An 18284-nucleotide genomic window follows, 5' to 3' on the forward strand; every position below is an offset into this window, starting at 1 on the left:
GGACCAAATCTTCAGCATCTGTCAAGTCTCAAGATCCCAGTGGGGGGTACTGACTTAAGCTATAGTCTCCCTGGGGCCTGAGGATCTAGGGTTCCTGAAGGATGGGGAGGGTGCTGGGGGCTGCATTGTTCAGGTGGGGCAAGAAGCACAGCTGGATCTGTGCCCTTCAGGCTTCTTAGGGTAAAGGCATCAGGGTCCTGCAGACCCTATTAGGGAAGAACGTCCCCCTCCCTTCTTCCTTGGGCTAATTTCTCTGTGCCTCAGTTTTCCCCTCTGAAATGGAACTTGAAAGCGTGTATCATATTACACACAAAGAAGGACGTGCTGTAGAGATGGGAAAGGGTTGTATTCGCCCTCACCCCAAGCCTTCAAATTCCTAGAGACAAGACTTCCACCAGCTTATTTCTCTCCTTTACCAGTGCAACTGCCGGCAGACCGGGGTTACTTCTCCTCCTTTGGGCTCACTCAGGCCACGCCCTCTAGACCTCAGCTTTTCAATCTGTAAAATGACCTCTAAGGTCTATACAACTCTGTCTTACCCTTTGGGATCTCCGCGTAGAGAGGAATCCCAAGGTCCCTTTAATTGACCTAGCCAGCCACAGGCTCAGTACACCTGGGCATCAGGTGGAAAAATCTGGAAACAGCTGCTTCTCTCCCTTCCTCTCCATCCCAGGCTGGGGCTGCCTGCCCTCTTCTAAAATCTCTCCACTCATCCTTTGCTCTCCATCCCCTCTGTATCTCTCTCTCTCTCTCATTAACCTTCTAGCTGGTCTCTCCACACCTTCTAGTACATTCTCTGCTCAGTCCATCGCTTCCCTGCCTTGGCTTCCCACTGCCCTTGGAATAAGTCCTAACTCCTTCACTCAGCCTTGAGGAGTCCACAGCTGAGGCTCTGGTGGTATCACCCCCGGAACGGCTCACAGAAGGAAGGGTTTCATAAATACTTCTGAGATGAACGGATGAACGGCCTTCGAAGCGCTTCCGAGTCATTTGGGTCAGGGCCTGGACCTAGCCTATTTGGGAAAGGGGCAGCTATGACTGGGGACGGGATGTGTTTGGGGGCCTGTGTCACATACCCGCACCTGCCTCCTTTACGCCCGGAGGATGCTTCCACCGTGTCCTCAATCAGCACATGGTGCCCACCTTCCCAACCTGCCAAAGCTGCCCAGCCTTTATCTGGGAGTGAGGGTGGGGCAGAACTCAGGTGAGGAAAGTCTCTCCACACACCTAACAAGTCTGTTGGGCTCTGTTTCTGCCTTCTTCCCTTGGCCTCTGTTGAATGAGGAGCTGCCCACAGGGCCGCTGACTTCTTTTCGTTAAGGAAGAACACTATTCATTGGCACCGGCTGAGCACCTGCCCTCACCCCCCGCTGCCCCACCCCAGTCCAGATATGGTGATCACTTATAGATTTCCATCCCCTATTATTTCTGAAGCCATAGAGGGGTGGGTTCTAGATTGAAAGAGGCCTTGGAGAAGAGGAGGTGGAAGGGATTGCAGAGCAGTATTTATTGTCTCCCAGTCGGTCCTGTGTTTTATGTAAGTATATTGTTGACCCTTCCCAATGCACTGTGAAGTTGTCATCCATGCGACAGTTTCTCCTGAGGCTCTCAGGAGACCTCACTCAAAGTCACCCCGATCTTTCAGGCTCCAGGGCTTCCCCTTCTCCTTCATTCTTCCCCCTCCCCACCTCCCACTCAGGTACCTCCTCTAGAGCATGTCACAGGGGTGGCCTCTGCCCACCAGACCTCACTGATCACAGGCCCGCAGGTGCACGCAGCTGGGGGTGACTTCTGGAGGCCTCTGGACCCGACTCCGCGGGTTCAGGAGGAGGAAAGCAAGGCCTGAGAGCCAGAGGCGCGCGCCCTAGCCACGCAGCACTTTCCGACAGACACCTTTCTCGCTTCCTCCACCACCCCCTCCCAAGAAAGCCAGCGACTCCAGGCTCTTTTGCGACACTCCCATCTCCGGGGGCCGCCGCGGGCAGCTGACCCAGCAGAGGCTCAGCAGCCCACCGGGGCCTGGATTCCCCTGGCCCGGGGCTCCGTTTTGTTGTGGGGTTTTGTGCATCCTGTTTTGTTCGGTCTCCCCGCCCCTTCCCGCGCGGGGCCAGCCCCCACCCCATCCCCTCCCGTCCCTGTCCCCTCCCCCTCCCCTCCCCCTCCCGGGCTCCCAGCGTGCCCGCTCTTGACTTCATCCACTAAGTCAATAGCCCGGGCGCGGGCGGGCCGCTCCCCCCGCTCCCCCGCCCCGCGCCGCCCCCCGGTTTTCTTCTCGGGATAATGGGGGCTCTTTGTGGCCTAATCAGCCTCCTGAGGGGCCGGGAGGCCGGGAGGCCGGGAGCGCTTCCCCCGCGGCCGTCGGTGAAAATGAAAGCGGGATTAGGCCGGGGCCTCGGCCCACACCATAGTAAAGCGCCACCAGGCATTCGCCCCTTCAAAGCCCCTTTCGGGGGTTTGGTTACTTTATTTCTAAAGTTGTTTGTATTTCTAAAGTGGCCATTGAGGCGCGAGCGGGGACAGTGCCGGGAGGGCGTTGAGAGGAGGGGGCGGCCCCGGCGGAGGAGAAACTCTCGGAGCCTCCCTCTCCCCCTCCTCGGACCCGCTGACCAGTTTCCAAAGAGCCTCTCCAGGTCCTGATTTCCTCCCGCCCTGGGAGGTGCGGAGAGGCTCTTATCCCCACTAATCAGATCGGGAAACTGAGGCTCCGGCACTGATGCAAGACTCCACACTACAAGATGGGCTCCCGGGATTCAAACCCACCACGCAGCCAGGAGGGGAAAGGGGGTTTTGTTTTTGTTTTTTGGGGTTTTTTTAGGGGGAGACGCCAAGGGGCATTGATCGCGTTAATCGCCCACGGCGCACAGCTCTGAGCGCACCAGCTAAACCTCTTGTTGTCGCCTGCCTGTACAGGCCATCGAAAGGAACGTCCAACCCGAACACGATTCGACCCCCTGAGGGACGGAAGTTTAGCCCCACTTATTAAAGAAAGTCCCACAGCCTGTTTTCTTAGGGTTCACTCTCAACACCTCCAGTAAATCCCAGAAATGCTGGCGCAATAATTCAGAATCTTCTCCCACCGCCAAAGATGGGAGGGAGAGAGAAGAGATTTTGAATTTTGGCATTTGCAGGCAGCTGGAGAGGAAGGGGTACAGAGGGGGTGGGTGGGGGACAACGCAGCAGCAGAAGAGGGTTTCTCCTAGCTGCGCCCCTTTCTCCCACACGCGTACATTGGAATTTCTTTTTTTCTGTCGTACTTTTTAACCCTCCGAAGGGTGGATCCGAGCTCGAAAAGTCCAGACGTGGAGGTAAACTGTAAAGATGAGGATCGCAAGGGCGGGGCGGGGCGGCGCAGGGGTGGGACTTAGTGCAAATTCGGGGGTCAGGTTCTGGTCCTGCGGCTGGACCAGCGTTGTCAGTTGTATCCGTGGTTACAACTCCGTGTTACAACTCCGGGGGATAGAGGCGCTTCTGCAGCCTTTCACTGGGAACGAGACAGTTCCAGAAGGTTCCTTAAGACGCCCCCTGACCCCTCCCAACCCCAAAGTTGTCGCTTTACAGAGAAACTCGAGCTTCAATCTGATGTTCTTGTCTACAAAGCCCAGATAAATTCGGTGCGGACTTCCTGGACAAGTTTCCAGGGAACAGGAAGGTTTGATCCCATCTCCACGCAAAAGTATAAACAACACACCGGGCAAACACATGTCCACCCCACAAAACCTCGGCGGAATGTCGCCCTCTCTTCACCTTCCTCAGTCACCTAGAGACCCGCGGTCTGAATCCGAACCCGAAGCCATAACATCCTCTTCACCTGTCACCCCGCGCGACCGTGGAGAGGGACCCAAGGAAAGGTGGCCGCCCACTCGTCTGGGGCTCTGTCGGGTCTGGGTTCCACGGAAAGGACCCCAGAAAAGTTCAGGGGGCGGTTTTCCGAGCTACTTCTCGTGCGGACGCCCCACCCCCTTTTCTGTCCGATCCCGGGGCCTCTTTGATCTTTGGTCAGACAAAGAGCGCAGCGAAGGCCAGAGGCTCCGGAGCCCCGCGGCCGGGCTGCTCCTCCCTCCTCCCCCCGCTGGAACCCGCGGCGCTTCGAGGCCCTGGTTGACGCCTGAGATTCCCGGGATCAGGTTGGAGGCTGCCTGCCAAACTCAGCAAGGGCCCCCAAACGTCCTGCTGTTGTGCTCACCCGGAGAGTTACCCACACACACACTCAGACACTTCATTCTCCCCTTCCCCGGCATTCACAAACACCCAGACACACACAGGTAGTCTGGCAAGGAGGCAGGCGCACAGGGAGACATAATGGGTCGACACTCACACAAACACATGCACTGAAGCACAGTCTGTTTATTTTCTGTCTCCACCACCTGGCTCAGAACTCCACGAAGTCAGGGACCTTCTTGATGTCTCAGGTATTCCTGGGCACTTAACACAATGCCCGGTACATAGTAGGTGCTCAACAGTATTTTTACAGAATGAATGAAGAAACTGACCGCCTGAGAAAATGTCTTTCTTTTTTTCTTCTTTTTTTCCCTTTTCTTTTCTCTCTCCATCTCTTTCTTTCAGACATACAAAAGGGGAGCACAGCATTTGTGCTTATCTCTGCATATAACAACCTCATAAAGAACCCCTCCAACAACCAAATGGGGATGGGAGGGTGGGATTCACTGCCTCTGTTTTGGAAAGAGAAGGAAGCAGCAAGGGCCAGACAGAGGTCAGGCTCTCAGCCTCACCTCTTCCCCCAGCCCACCCCACCCCAGCCCACCCCACCCCACCCACCATCCATCTCCCCCTCCTGGGCTCGGGTTCCTGCTCCTGGACTCAGATGCTCCCTCAAGGATACCAGAGTAACCAGAAAACATGTGTATGTGAAGTTCTTAATGGGGTGTGGCCTCTAGAAGCCCACACACCCCTTTGTACGGTCTGTAAAATTCCTCCTGTATGAACCTCTGTGAATAGCCAATTTCTTAGGTTTTACCCCATTCTCAAAGGGGTCCAGGTTCCCCCAAAAGAATAAGAATCTTTGTCTTAGTGCAATTCTCTGGTTTTTCATGGAAGGAAACTGAGACCCAGAGGGGCTAAGAGAGTTGTTCAAGATTGCATTGTTAGTGAGTTGGGGGCAGGACGGATGGTATACTTCCTGGGCCCAGCGCAGTGCACTTTGCCCCTCCCAGATTCGTCCTGTTGGGCTCAGCTGGAGATTGGGAGAGCAGGCTATCAGAGGCAGGGATCGAACACTCAGCCAGGAACTGGATCCAGAGCAGCATGAAACCGTCAGCTCCTGCAGTGCTGTAACCTCACTCTTACCCTCCAGTCTGCAGCGTCCCGAAGCTGGGGAGTGGGGATGGTGGCCTGCGCGCCACCCCTTCCCCAACCTGGGAACTCAGAAGGGGCGGCTGCTGAAAACCATAAGGCGGTGAGCCTCACTCTCCCGGCAGTGAAACCCGGACTGGGATATTGATTTAGCGGCGCTCTGAATAAGGGTTCTCCGCCCCTCTCGCCGCTAGTTCGGACGGGGCCAGGCTCACAGGCCGGCCCCTTTCCAGCACCCCGGTCGGAGCGCGGACCCCGGGCCCCCGCCTCGGGGTCGGCCTCCCGCCCGTCCCGCCGGCCCGACTGGCTCTCCTCTAATTAAGCGGCGGGATCGCAGCGAGCCGCCCGGCCGCGCTGTAATATGATGAACTGCCTTTGTGACGGTGTCACCGAAAGCGCTTCTGATAAGGAGAAGCAGCGGAGGATCAAAAGGACGACAGCGGCTCGCCCGCCTCCCGCCGCCACCCGGCTCTGCGCGCTCGCCCTCTCCGCCCGCGCTCTCCCGCGGGCCGTCTCTAGGTCCCGAGGTCTCTCCTGATCTCCCAGTCCCAGGCCAGCCTTTCGGTGCCTCTGCGTCTCTTTGTCTTTCTTCCGGCTGCTCTGCGCCTCCCTCGGCCCCGGCGCGTTTCTCAGCGTCCTCAAACGCTCTAGGCAAGGTTCTCCCGTCCCGCACTGGGTCTTTCTCTGAATTTTCTCGTGCGCGCGCGCTCTCTCTCTCCTGAAGCTCTCCTCCTTTCTGACTCTCTCTCGTCCCTCCGCTGTGGCTCTGGGTCTCCCAGGCCTCTGCCCATCCCTGCCTTAACCTCGACCCGGGCTCGGGCCCAGCACACCTCCAGAGCCCGGGCAACCGAATCTTGGAAAGGTTCACGAGCCGACCCGCAGTCTCAGAAAGTCGAACCAATTCATCCTCAGCAGGCCCGCAGGGCTCTCCGGCCCTGGCAACCCGCGCTCACTCAGCTGCCGAATAGAGGGGCTGGGCACGAGGGCCCAAGGCGCCCTGGCCTGCCCTCGAGGCCTCTTTGGAGCGAGACTTGGGGTGCACACAACTTCCCCTCATCCCTCTAGAGGCTGCTGCGGCTCGCGACGCTTTTCCTCTCCCCCGGGGCTGAAGTTCCAAGTGCAGCCCACCCCTCTTTGGCATCCCCTTCCCTATACCCCTTCCTTTGGCCCTCACCTCCCCTTTGCCCTCGACCCCTTCTCTTCCTTCTTCAGGCCCCTCCCCTTTGCTTGCTCCTAGCTCCCCCTGCGCTCTCTCCAGACTCCCTCCCTGCCTCGCCTCTCCCTTCCCCCCACTTTGTTTGAAGTTCTGGAGAGATCTATCTACTAATGGGGAAGTTTCCCCCTTAGGTCACCGTTCTGCCTTGATTCGATTTGGGAAGGCAAGTTCCCTCCCTCCCCCGCCCGACCCCAGCCGGGGCCAATCGCTCCAGAGCAGGTCAGAAAGCGCTGACCCCATTTCCACCTTTCCTCTTTCAGCCAGAGTTGGGGGAAGGGGGAAAGGAGAAGAAAGGCCAACGACAGCAAAAATTCGGGGGGGGGTGTCCCAACCTTCCAGTCCCTCTCATTCCCATCCCCAAATGGGTTTCCTAATTACCTCATTAGTCTGGAGTGGGAGAGGGAGACGAGCTATTTTTCTGGAATTCCTGGAATGTGCCCCCCCTTAGTCGTGGCCTTCAAGGCCCCAAAGCCCCTGGAGAACCTCCCCTTTGGGGTGTCTCTTCTGTGTTCTTCTTGGTAGCAGGAAGGCTCCCCCTCACCTGGCACTGTCTATTATGTGGTGTGAGTTCTATCTGGCTTTAGACTATGCGCTTCCAGGACAGAGCCAGGGAGGGGTCTTGGACATTTCATGCTTATATCCTTAGGCGCCCATTAGGAACGAAGCCTCATCAACTCTGCTGATGATGGTAACTAGAAGCTCCAAAGAAGCAGCCTGGAAGGAAATCTCATTTGCTCAGTCCTCTTTCCCTATATTAAAAAATATGTGTGTACAGATTATTTATATAAAATGTAGTATGTGACAACTATCATTTTCAGAAAGACATTCTTTAAAAAAAAAAAAAAAGCCCAAATAATCACCATACTGCTTTAAGGCTACTGTTATATGTGCTTTTAAATCCTTCCATGTAAATTCCACTGAAAAATTTGGAAAGCTGTGACAGGGGAGGGGGCCGCGGGGGTAGGAGGGGGGAGGTTAATCCGGGTTTAACGTGCGATGCCGTCTTAGGACCAGGGTTAGCCTGATTGCGTTATCTCTTCCCAACATTTGAGACGCCCATATTTCACCCAGCCAAATAGCTCGGAGAGCAGCGCAGATGGCTGCCGTGGTCGCGCCTCAGGAAAATGTGTTATTAATATCTAAATAACTTCCCAATACTGTCTGGTAAATCTCCCCTCCACCATTCCAAATGATGAATTCGTTTGAAGTCTTCCCCCAGCCTCATCTTTTCAATGTCCCCTCTCTCTTCTCTCTTCTTAGCCAGGCTTATTTCAAACTGGTAAATATCTAATTCCTTTAACGGCTGTGCCGTGCACACGAGTCTTTTAGACGCCTGGAAACAGCCGGTGTGTGGCAGTGCGTGCCCGGAGGTGAACAGAAAACCCGCATGCCCTCGCAGCGGGGGACCCCACCCTGTTTAGAAATGCATTGGGGAGACTGGGGCTGCGCGGGAACCTCAATCTGGGAGCTGAGCCCTTCCTTTGCGCGCCCCAGACACCCTTCTCCTGGTCCCCCGCGGAGTCCCAAAGGCATCCCCTCTCCCTAACGCGCAGCTCTTCCGCGGCTCCGGTCTCCGAGACCCCACCCGCAGCCCTCCGAAGGCGTCCCTCTCTCTCTGGGGCGGATAATTACCCTCCGCTCGCCTGTTCTCCCTTGTTTAAAGTTTGTTTTCTAAATGTCTTCTATTAGATTATGTTCGTTCATTCCCCCTCCAACCTTATCTCCTTCTGTCTCTTCTCTCCTTGCCCGTCACACTCGATTTAGGCACGAGTTTATCTGGCAAACAGTTTGCCGACTTTGTTTATTTACCGCGGGTTCTGGGGCTGCGAGCGCGCGCGCGCCAGTGTTCGCCTTTGTAATAGTTATCTCATTGTTGTTCTTCGTTAGTCCCAGCTCCCTCCACCCTCTCTCTCTTCTTCGGTTGGGGGGATGGAGGAAAGAAAGGGGGAGTCTTGTCAGCCCAGTGTGGGTTCGCCCCCTCGCCCGGAGCCCCCTCCCTCGAGATATCTGCCTCAGACCCCCGCACCCCTCCTCTCCGTTCACCCCATCCCCCCACCACCCCGGCGCGGCGGAGCCCTCACCCCCCTCCCTCTCCCCCTCTGGTCTCACTGAATATCCACCGCCGAGCTCTGCCTAAAGCCGGGGAATTGCCTGACACCCTCCCATCTTCCTCCGAGCCCCCATTATGCGAAGCTGATCCCACTCTGAACAGCCTCAAATCCCGCCTGGACTCTGTTTGATTAGATTGCCAACCCGGGGTAATCCTTTGATTTGGTGGAGTGTCAATTACCTTTCTGTAAACACACATTTACAGAGGAGGGAACTTGTTGGTATAAATCAATGCAGATTGTTTCTTGATAAATGGACTATCTTCGACCCCTCCCTCGCTCCCTCTTCCAAGGCCCCTCTCCCTGGAGGCCCCTCCCCTCCCCTCTCCCGTTCTCGCCCAGCCAGTAAACAATGCCCCTTCCAGGTGTGAAGCCGAAAAAACGGTGTGGGCTGAGGGGAGCCGTGCCCCCCTTCCCCTATTCATTCGCTCCCCCGGAGCCTAATTAAATTTGGCAGGTCCTTGTACACACAATCAAAACAGCTTCCTCCAGTGTAGCAAACGACCGAAAACCGCATTAGCAGCTATCGCAGCTCTGCCAAATTAAATTGTTTCCCACCTCCTTTTACAAGTGTCTAAAACCGACACTTCGGGCTCTCCCCTCCTTTCCGATCCTTCTCCGTCATTTCTCACTCCACACCTGTAAGTTTGCTGCTTTAAAAACAAATTAAGGAAAAATGCAAAGAAATACAAATCTGCCTTTCACGCACGCACACCCTTGGCCTCCACCTCAGATGGTCTTCCAGAGCGGGAAGTCAGCATATTCCCGGGTGGACTTTGACGTTGCCACTCCACCCCTCCCGAAAAGGCACACTCTTCTTTTTAATCTTGTGAATTTCCACCTTATTTCATATTAATTGTGACCTGGCTGGGCTTCTACCCTAGAGACCAACGTGGTCTGATCTGGTCAGTTTCAGCCTAAACTTGAGGCTTGTCAGATGCAAGAGGCATTGGTGCTCTACTCTTTATTACTGTTGTTACTGCTTTTCTAAATTATTGCTTATTTCTTCACACTCACTCCACGGAGGAATGGTTTGACTCTTTGCAAACCCCTATCAGATTTCCCACAAGAGTCTCCCTGGACTCAGGCTGGGAAGATCTTTTTCTTTCCCCATCCCTCCTCAAATCCTTGACCAGTCGAGTCCCTGCCTGTCTCTCCCCTGATCCTCGGAGAAGGGGTGAGGAGGAGAGAGTCCAAGTGGATGAGGGCAAGGAACCTTTCCAGGTGTGCAGAGCATGGCCGGAGCCCCTATCCAAAGCGGTCTGAGAATTCTCACAACCAACAATCCTAATAACTCAGTCTTAACAAGGATAAGAGAAAAAAAAAATATGAACAGCCTCATGAATATCAGCCCAAGGGGAGCAGGAGTGAGCTGTTCAGAGATGAAAGTGCACAGAAATAAAAGCTCAATTTAATCGCTTTAAAACCCTTCAACTTAACGTTTGTGCTTCAAACTCTGAGAGTGAGGGCTGATTGCGGATAAATAGTTTCTTACCATGCCTGGAAGCTATTACACCCCTCTCCAACACAGTTTCCTATTCAGCAGTCCCAGTTTTCATTACCAGCTCTAATAAGTCTTAACGTTATTAAATGCCAAGCGGACGATAGGAAAAAACGGACTCAGGGAGGGATCTCTCTTTAGCGCTTAAAGAGGAGAGCTCTTAAACCCCTTCTTCGGCGGCTCCCCGCCTTGAGAGAGGCAACCCCCGGAGAAGGCATCTGTCAAGAACAAGAAGCCAAAACAAAGTTTGTGGGTGTGCACCCTCCCCCTGCTCTGCCCAAGGGTATCTCTGCCTCTCCCCATCTGGCCCACTGGGGTGGAGGTTGGGAGGTCTTTTCACCTTTAACTTGGCCGTGAAACTGACATGCAGGGCCTGGGAGAGAGATGAGAGTTTCCAACTGGGTGGTTCACCGGGATGCCAGCCACTGGCCAAGGTACTCAAATGCGGAGCTGATACCATTTGTCCACAGATGACAACCCTCTCTCATCCCCCCTGTCATACTGCCCATCACACCCATCTACAATCATACTGCAATATCCACACAGAATCCACGGCTCCGATCCAAAGGCCCGTGGGCAAACCGCCACACCGAGAGACATGCACTTACACTGCCATCCAGCTCCCCATCACAGGGCCCAACATGCCCACTGTCACTCAAAAACCACGGGGATTTCTGGACATCAGGCCCACCGCTTTCATTTCATTTCTGCAACTCCTCTCCAGACTCAGCGCCAGTACTTTCAGCCTTCCCATCTGGAACCTCCAGCCTCCTCCTTAAACCCTTGGAGACTTGGAAGTTCCTGGCTCTACTGCAGGGAAAACCTCTATCCATCGAAGTTGCCTTTCTGCTGGTTTTATAAGCTCAGATCAGCACGGGAAACTCCTGGACTCCTTTGAGCCAAAGGGATTTCCAAAGCGAACTTGCTACCCTTTCCCTTCCCTTCGCATCCCTTCGCATCCCTTCGCATCCCTTCCCTTCCCTTCCCTTCTTCCTCAGAAGAAATTTATCTATTGTGTTTCCTTACAGACTGAATTGGAAGCACATTGGGGTATCCCTGCCACACACACACACACACACACACACACACAAACACACACAGTGTCTCCAAATAAAACCAAACTTCCTTCAGTTCTCCTGCGGTACCTCTCAGAAGCTGTGTCTGCTGCGCTGCATTTCGCAGGGAAAGATTATTCAAGTTCTCTCCCCACCCTAAGAAAAAGAAGTTCAACTAAGTCCCTTTCCAATGTGAACTGAAATAAGGAGTGGGTCCCCTCCCCCCCCAACCCCTCCAGGGATCCCCGGGCTCTAGGCTGCCTCCGCCGAGCCAGGGGCTTACTTGGAAGCCCCAGGCCGCCTCCCGCTGCAGCCCCGAGGCCCTCGGCAGGCCCGCACAGCGGGGCGCCAGGCACAGCTCGCTCACTTTCTTCCCTGCCCTTTTGTCCCCAGTGGGACTGGGCTCCACTTGGGGCCCTGAATGTCAATAGCCCGCTTCTTCCCCAGCTCCAGACTGCTCCCACACTGGGCTGCCCGTACCCCCCCCCACCATCCTTCCCCCTCGGACCAGGCCTGTGAGGGCTGGGCCTCGCTGGGAGTTGTCTTTGGAAGCGGGCTTTGTCTGTGAAGTTCATCTTCAAGGTTGGGAGAGACTACTGAAAGCTGGAGGGAGACCTAGGCTAGGAGTTCCAGGGAGGCGAGGAGAGAAGAACACCCTGGAAGGAAACTCAAATGAAACTGTGCTCTTTTACAAGTTTCAGGGTTCAGAACACTCCCCCACTTTTTCCAAATCCACCATTTTTATTTTGCAGGTTATAGTGGCCACTGCCTTTCCTGTCTGCCTGCTGCCTCCCTGCGTGTGTGTTTGGAGGCTTAGCTTCTTTTCCCGTCAGTCTACGTGACTTTGGGTCTTCCGTTTTTCTTTCTTTACCCGCGTCCTCCCTTGAAGCACACTTACCAAGTCTCAGAGACTTGCGAGGGGAGTGGTAATGAGGAAGGACTCTCCCTTCTCTTGAAACTTACCCCATCAATAAACAAAAGCACAGTCCCCTTTCCTGGGCGCGCAGGCGCTTGAAAGATAAACGCCTTCCCTAGTTCATCTCCAGAAAAAGCGGGGCTCCACTCCAGACCCGTTCGGCAACCACGCTAGCAGCGGGGAGAGGGCGTGTGGAGCCTGAATCTCTCTCCCGCACTGGGATCCTCCGACCCTGGGCATCTGAGAACTCGGTCTCAACTCCTGGCCCCGCCTGCGCGTGCCCAAGAGGAAAGCACCTCAAAAGTGCACCCTTCTGCCCCCTCCCCCGCTACCTCCGCGCTGTCTCGGTTCAGCCCCGGCGTCACAGGACGGAGAATTAGGCGGCGGCCCACGCGGCCCTCGCTAATTTTTATTGATTGCAGCGGTCAGTCAACTGTCAGGCGGGGTTTCAAGGGACCGTTTAGAGAGCGTGTGCGGGTCTGCTTAACAAATTCATTTAGGGAGCCGCGGGGCCGGTTCCTCTTTCCTCGCCCCCCGCCCCCTTGCCCAAGTTTCCTATAAATAATAGATCGACACCGACACCCGGACTAGCAGCCAAAACGCCAGCCCCGGAGGACACACGGCCCGGAGTCTTCAACGGGGTGCGCAGTCCGCGGCGCCCGGAGCCCTAACCCGCCGCCGGGTTCCCCGGGGGCGCAGAGGCTGTCAAGACCCCGCTCCGCCGCGCAACTGAGTCGCGGGCTCCGCACCCAACCCGGCCTGGGGGCGCACCGAGGGGGCGCTCTCCGCACACACCGAGAGGCTCCCGGCTGCTCCGGGGGCTGCGAGTCCTCCCGCTAAGGATCTGTCCGCCAGTCCGGGTGGCGGCGGCGCCACCACTGGCCCGCACCCTGGTGAGCGGGAGACGCGGGCTCGGGCGTCGCCGGCCCCGGGACGGCTCCCTACCTTTGTCGCCCAAGATGCCGTCGATGCTGTGCTTGGCTTTCTTCTCGCCGTCGTCCTCCTTCTTGTCCGCTTCGTCTTCCTCCTCCTTCTTCCCGAACTTGATTCTGAGCACGCGGCTAATCGAACTCACTAAACCTCAGAAATTCAAAGGCAAAAGAGCGAGTATAAGTCGTTGGGGCCGCGGAGCGGGGCCGCCTTGGGACCCTGGGAGAAGTAGCGGAGCCCATTTCCCCCCTAAGTACACTCAGGAGGATTCACACCCATTCCCCCCCACCCCCACCGTTGAACATTTACACCTACTGGGAGGCACAAGTACAGTCACTCACATAGAGACTCACACCTGGGGCACTCACACGGTCGCAAGGCGGTGGCAGAGGAACCCACCTAGTGCATTCCTATCACGTCCTTGCACACACTTGTGCTTTCCACTGTCACGTACCCTAGATGCACTCACACCCACACCCACCTCCCCAGGACCTCCCTGGAGCCCCTCCAGCCCCTGATGCTGTAGTCCCCACACTCAGGTGTGCATCCCAGCCCTGCACACTTGAATGCTCAGGTACACACACTGACACCTGGGGCCACTTTCTCCCACACAGGCAGCAAAATTCAGGGCCTCCACATTTGGGACCCACTGTGGCTGGTGGCAGTAACAGAATAGAAATGGTGACTTGGAGAAAAATATCCAGGCAGATCACAATCTATCCTCCTAGGACGGACTCATCTCTCTAGGCCACTTCTCTGAGAAGGCGCCAAGGGAGCTTCCCTTACCACACAACTTTATAGGATAACTTTTTCCGCATTTCCCTCCCCCTTCTCTCCCTCCGTCCCTCCCTTCCTTCCTTCCATCCTTCCTTCCTCCTCTCTCCCTCTCTCCCTCCCTCCCTTCCTTCCTCTCTCCCGTCGTCCTTCTCCCTTTCTTTCTTCCTTCTCCTCCTCTCTCCTTCTTTCCTGACTTCTTTTCTTTCCTTCTTCCCTCTTCCCATCTTCCTTTCAGTTCTGATTCCCTCCTGTGCCCTCACACTCTTTGCGCTCTGGTTCTTTTCCTTCTCACTTTTCTCTGAGTTCCCTGTCATCCATCATCTCCCCTCCTCTCCCACCTCCAGCCCCACATGACCTGAGCCCTGGCCAGACTCCGGGCAAGTTCTGCTGGCTCAGCTGCCTTCTCACCTGAGGGCACGGTGCTGCGGTCACAGTGCCCGTCCTTCAGCAGCCGGTCTCGGATCTCCCAGCTGAACATGCCTGGGTTTTCCCTCTTGTACTCCTCTATCTTTTTCTCCACATCCGGAGTCGCCACCTGCTTCAGAGGTGGAGGTGGGAGAGTAGGAGTGGAAAGATGGGGTAGGGGGAGGGAGATACTTTTAATATCAACCTCCCAAGAGCCCCAGGCCAGGCTGGTGGCTCTGGTCACCATGCCTCCATTCTGAGATTGGCTTTATCCTTTCAAGAAACCTGTTACTGGCTCCCAGGAAGGCGGCTGGGATTGAGGGATGTGGAATAGGGTAGTGATAGGTAATAAAATAGAAACCTAATTAGGACTGGGGTCCCCCCTCACTATTCCAGGCAAGACTGGGGAAAGATTTCCCCTGGTCTGGGATGGTGATAGGGGATCTGGGAAGATGTAGGGACAGCACAGGAATGACTCATTGGCCTCTCAGGCAATCGGGACATCAGTTATCTCCATCCCTGAGAAATTCAAATAATGGAGGATGTCTGGGAGTGGGGACCCTCTTCCACTGTCCTTCCCATAGGAAGCATATAGACCCCCTCCCCGGTGCTGCTGGATGACACCGGGTAGGGAGAGGGGCCACAGCCAGGATACCCCAACCACGGGAAGGCTGGCTGCCAGCTCTGCAGCAAAGACACTCACTCTGGGTTTGCTGCCGCCAATGGCCCCAGGCCGGATGGACCCGGTCTCCTGGTAGCGGCAGAGAATCTTGGAGACGCAGCCATGGGAGACACGCAGCTGGCGGGAGATGACACAGGGCCGGATGCCATGGTGGGCCATCTCTACTATCTTGTGGCGGATGTGGTTAGGAAGGGGTCGCCCGTTGATGAAGACCCCACCAAGCTGATTGACCCGGCCTTGGCCAAGTGGGGTGGACACTGGAGAAGGAAGGGGGAGATGAGGAAAAAGAGAGGCACAGGGTGAAGATGGGAAGGAGACACTGAGTACACAGGCCTTTTGACTCCAGTTTTGTTTGAGCCCCAAGACCCCTGAGAGCAGATCTCAGTTCCCCACGTTTGAAGCTGTGGTAGTTCGGAGGTCAGGAAAAAACCTGTCATGAAGTCAAGGGAAGGTCTGGCAGAGACGGAGAGAGGAGTCAGGGTTGGCTGCAAGAGTCCCCACAGATGCTGTGTGTCCCCAGTCCTGCCACACTATGGGGAATGTGGACACACCTGGGGGATCTGAATGCCTCTGAGAAGGAGAGGGAGAGAGACAGAGGTGAGAGGGCAGAGCCTAGAGACTGGCGGAGCCTGGGGACTCTGGGACCAATGGTCCTCTGGACCCACAGCTTGGGCGGCAGGTCCACTTGCCTTTTATAGAGGCCGATAATGGGTGAGATGTGGCCCATCTGGTCAGTTCCATGCTCTAAGTGGTCAAGTCTGATCCATTTTATTGGGGCCCAGAAGAGGCTGGTTGATTACTAGTAGTTACAGCCCTGGCTTGGGCAGCAGAATTGTCCTACCCATAACTGAACAGCCAAGGCACAGCAGAGGGACCAGCAACAGAATGCCGTTGGCTGCTGCTTCTGGAGGCACCTGGCTGTCCCTTGAGGGACTCTCCTTCCTTCCAACCCCTCTGAGAGTTTGAATTTCGTTTTGGGATGATTTGGGGACATGCCCCATTATCGGCAAGCTTCTACCCATGAACTGTCCCTGCAGGTTCAGAGAGGCTGGTGCACAGATGGGCCAGAGTCCCTGGGTGTGGGTGACTTTGGGAACCAGGAAGACAGGCTCGCCTGATGTGTGCTAGGGAGGGGAGAACGCCTGGGAAGCTTTAATGTAAAGTCCACACAATTTCCTCCCAGAAGGTTGGAGGACACCCGGTGCACTAATCCGGCCTCGATCCCCCCAATTTGGGGACTCGGCGGCTGCGGAGATCTGGCAGATTAGAACGATTTCACAGCCGCCCGAGTGGAGGGAGCTGACAGTATAATTGGAAGGGAGGAGGCGGGAAGAGGCTCCGTTGCTGAGCTGTTCCTACCGCCTCCTCCCTGGCTCTGCCGGTCCCCACACCCCTCTTCGTAAAAGTAGGTGTCTGAAGCCACCCTCGGATTTAATCAGAAATCGTGCGTCGCCAAGTCCGAGTCACTCGGTCTCCGTGGCGGGATATGCCATTAGCGCTGGAGAGCTCTCCAGCGCACAACTTTATATTCAAGAGTCTCTTTAGCGACCGGCGCTCGGCTCTCCTCAGTATTCTCCGTCATGTTGGGCAAATATTGTCCTAATCCGCTGCGCGTCCTCGGCCGCCTGTTTTACTTGCATTCGCTACAGTAGAGTGCTACGGCAAATCCCGGGGCTTGTGCGCTCTCCCGCCTGCGTGGTTGCTCGCGCGCACTTGATCACGGAGCCACTCTCCTCGCCTCTGTCTAATTCAGGGACCCGCGCCGTCTAGCTGCTGGAGGGACCCCCCCCGCCTCCCCAGATCTCAGGCTGCCTGTCCATCCGTCCCCTCCTTGCCTTCTCTCTCGTTCACGCACAAGGGGCTCATATAATTATAAGAAGAGTAATTAAAAAATAAAAGTCGCACCTCTCTCTAACCACTTCTGACATCCTGGGCTACCTACCCCCAGAAACCAAGTGATCCCTCAGTTGACAGGTTGAAGGCCTTCTATTAGTTTAAAAAGAAAACAAAACAAAAACGCAGGAAAGGTGCGCTCCCAGCCCTTGCTGGAGCCCGGAGCCGGTTCACCCCGGATGCCGGATATTTAGGGAGGACACATTACAAAACTAACACTTTTCCCTTGTCTGTACATTTCCCTGCCCTCTAGCCGTCTTGAGGTCTCCCCCGAGAGATTTCCGGAGTTCAGAAGCCCGAGTGGAAACTTTTGGGGTAAAATCGTTACTATTTATTGTTTCAAGTTAGTTTCCAGACCCCAAAGCAGAGTCCTAGTTTAGACATAAAATATCACACATTGTTGGTATTTCGAAATAGAAGGGGCTGGAAGACCATCCCAGAGGTGAAAAGAACAATTCAAAACAAGAGTAGAAAGCACGTAGCTGGCGAACGCAGAGAGCCGAGAAAGTATTAGGTGGAAAGTATCTAAAAATAGCGTACAGAGTTGAAACTCACTAGGACTTGAAATTGACTAGGAGCCGAAATCTACTCGGAGTTCAGCCCCGCGGGTAAAGGCCAGAGTCCTGGACCTGTGAAGCTGAGGCCGCCGGTGGGGGAAACCCACGCGTAAACGGACAAGTGTCGGTCCCAGAAACTTCCTGGGTCCGGCGCCCGGACTTGGATCCAGAAGGGAAGGGGACTCCCCTGCTGCCGCTGGCGCCGCCACCACCCCGTGAAGATCGCCACCTCTCCAAGGACCTCGAGGTCCTGGCGGAGGAGGGAAGCGAGGCAAGTCCAGACGCTCTTACCTTCCAGAGGAAATCCCGTGCGGGGATAGTTCTGCCCGGGAGCCGGCCGCATCATCCTGGGTACAGTGCCGGGTAGGGCCGCCATTCTTGCGCACGCCGGGGACGAATCCAGAGTCGGCGAAAATCGCTTCCCGTCCGCTCCCTTTACCCCTGCTGCGATCTCTTTCTTTCCTTCTTTTTTTTTTTTAAACCTCTTCCCCCTCCCCTCCGCAAACACTCCCTACCCCCATCCCCCCACCCCCGGCTGCGGTCGCTCGCGTCCAGAAGCTGGGGAGGGGGGTGAGGTAGGGGCGGAGGTTGGGGGGGGGAGGGAAGGTGGCGACAACGAAGTTCAAACAAACAAACACACCAACCCCAAGGCCTCCTCTGCCCGCTCCGCTGGGCCAGAAGTTGTGCGGGCGGATGCGCCGGGCAGGAGCCGGAGACGAGGCCGCGCCGCGCAGCGGGGCTCGGGGGGACGCGGCCGGAGTCAGGGCCCCCAGCCTCGGACTGGCGAGCGACGCGCTCTCGCGCTCCGGGCCAAAGTTTCTGAGCCGAGAGGCTGCGGAGTGGATTTCTTTTTCGTATTTATTTATATATTTATTCCCTCGCTTTCGCTCCCCTCCCTCCCTGTCCTCTCCCACTCCTCTCCACGCCTTCTTTC

The 18284-nt window shown here is 55.9% G+C and overlaps 1 protein-coding gene across 2 annotated transcripts in view; it reads right to left on the reverse strand.

The window, feature by feature from the left end:
* PAX7 (paired box 7) overlaps nt 1-17875 on the reverse strand; it is a 99536-nt gene extending 81661 nt beyond the window's left edge. The window contains exons 1-4 of one of the 2 annotated variants that reach the window (XM_022552007.3): nt 17642-17875; nt 14922-15157; nt 14222-14351; nt 13052-13180 (exon numbers count right to left, since the gene is read on the reverse strand). In XM_022552007.3, the coding sequence (XP_022407715.1) occupies nt 13052-13180; nt 14222-14351; nt 14922-15157; nt 17642-17726 (580 nt within the window). In that variant the 5' untranslated portion in view covers nt 17727-17875. Of the gene's footprint in view, nt 1-13051; nt 13187-14221; nt 14352-14921; nt 15158-17641 lie in introns of both variants that reach the window. The other variant, XM_022552006.3, reaches the window with a different exon arrangement.
* Nucleotides 17876-18284: the final 409 nt, after the last annotated feature.

The sequence above is a fragment of the Delphinapterus leucas genome, chromosome 1, assembly GCF_059928025.1.
Source record: "Delphinapterus leucas isolate spDelLeu-1000000601 "Yukka" chromosome 1, BTC_Dleu_Yukka2, whole genome shotgun sequence".
NCBI classification, from domain to species: domain Eukaryota; kingdom Metazoa; phylum Chordata; class Mammalia; order Artiodactyla; family Monodontidae; genus Delphinapterus; species Delphinapterus leucas.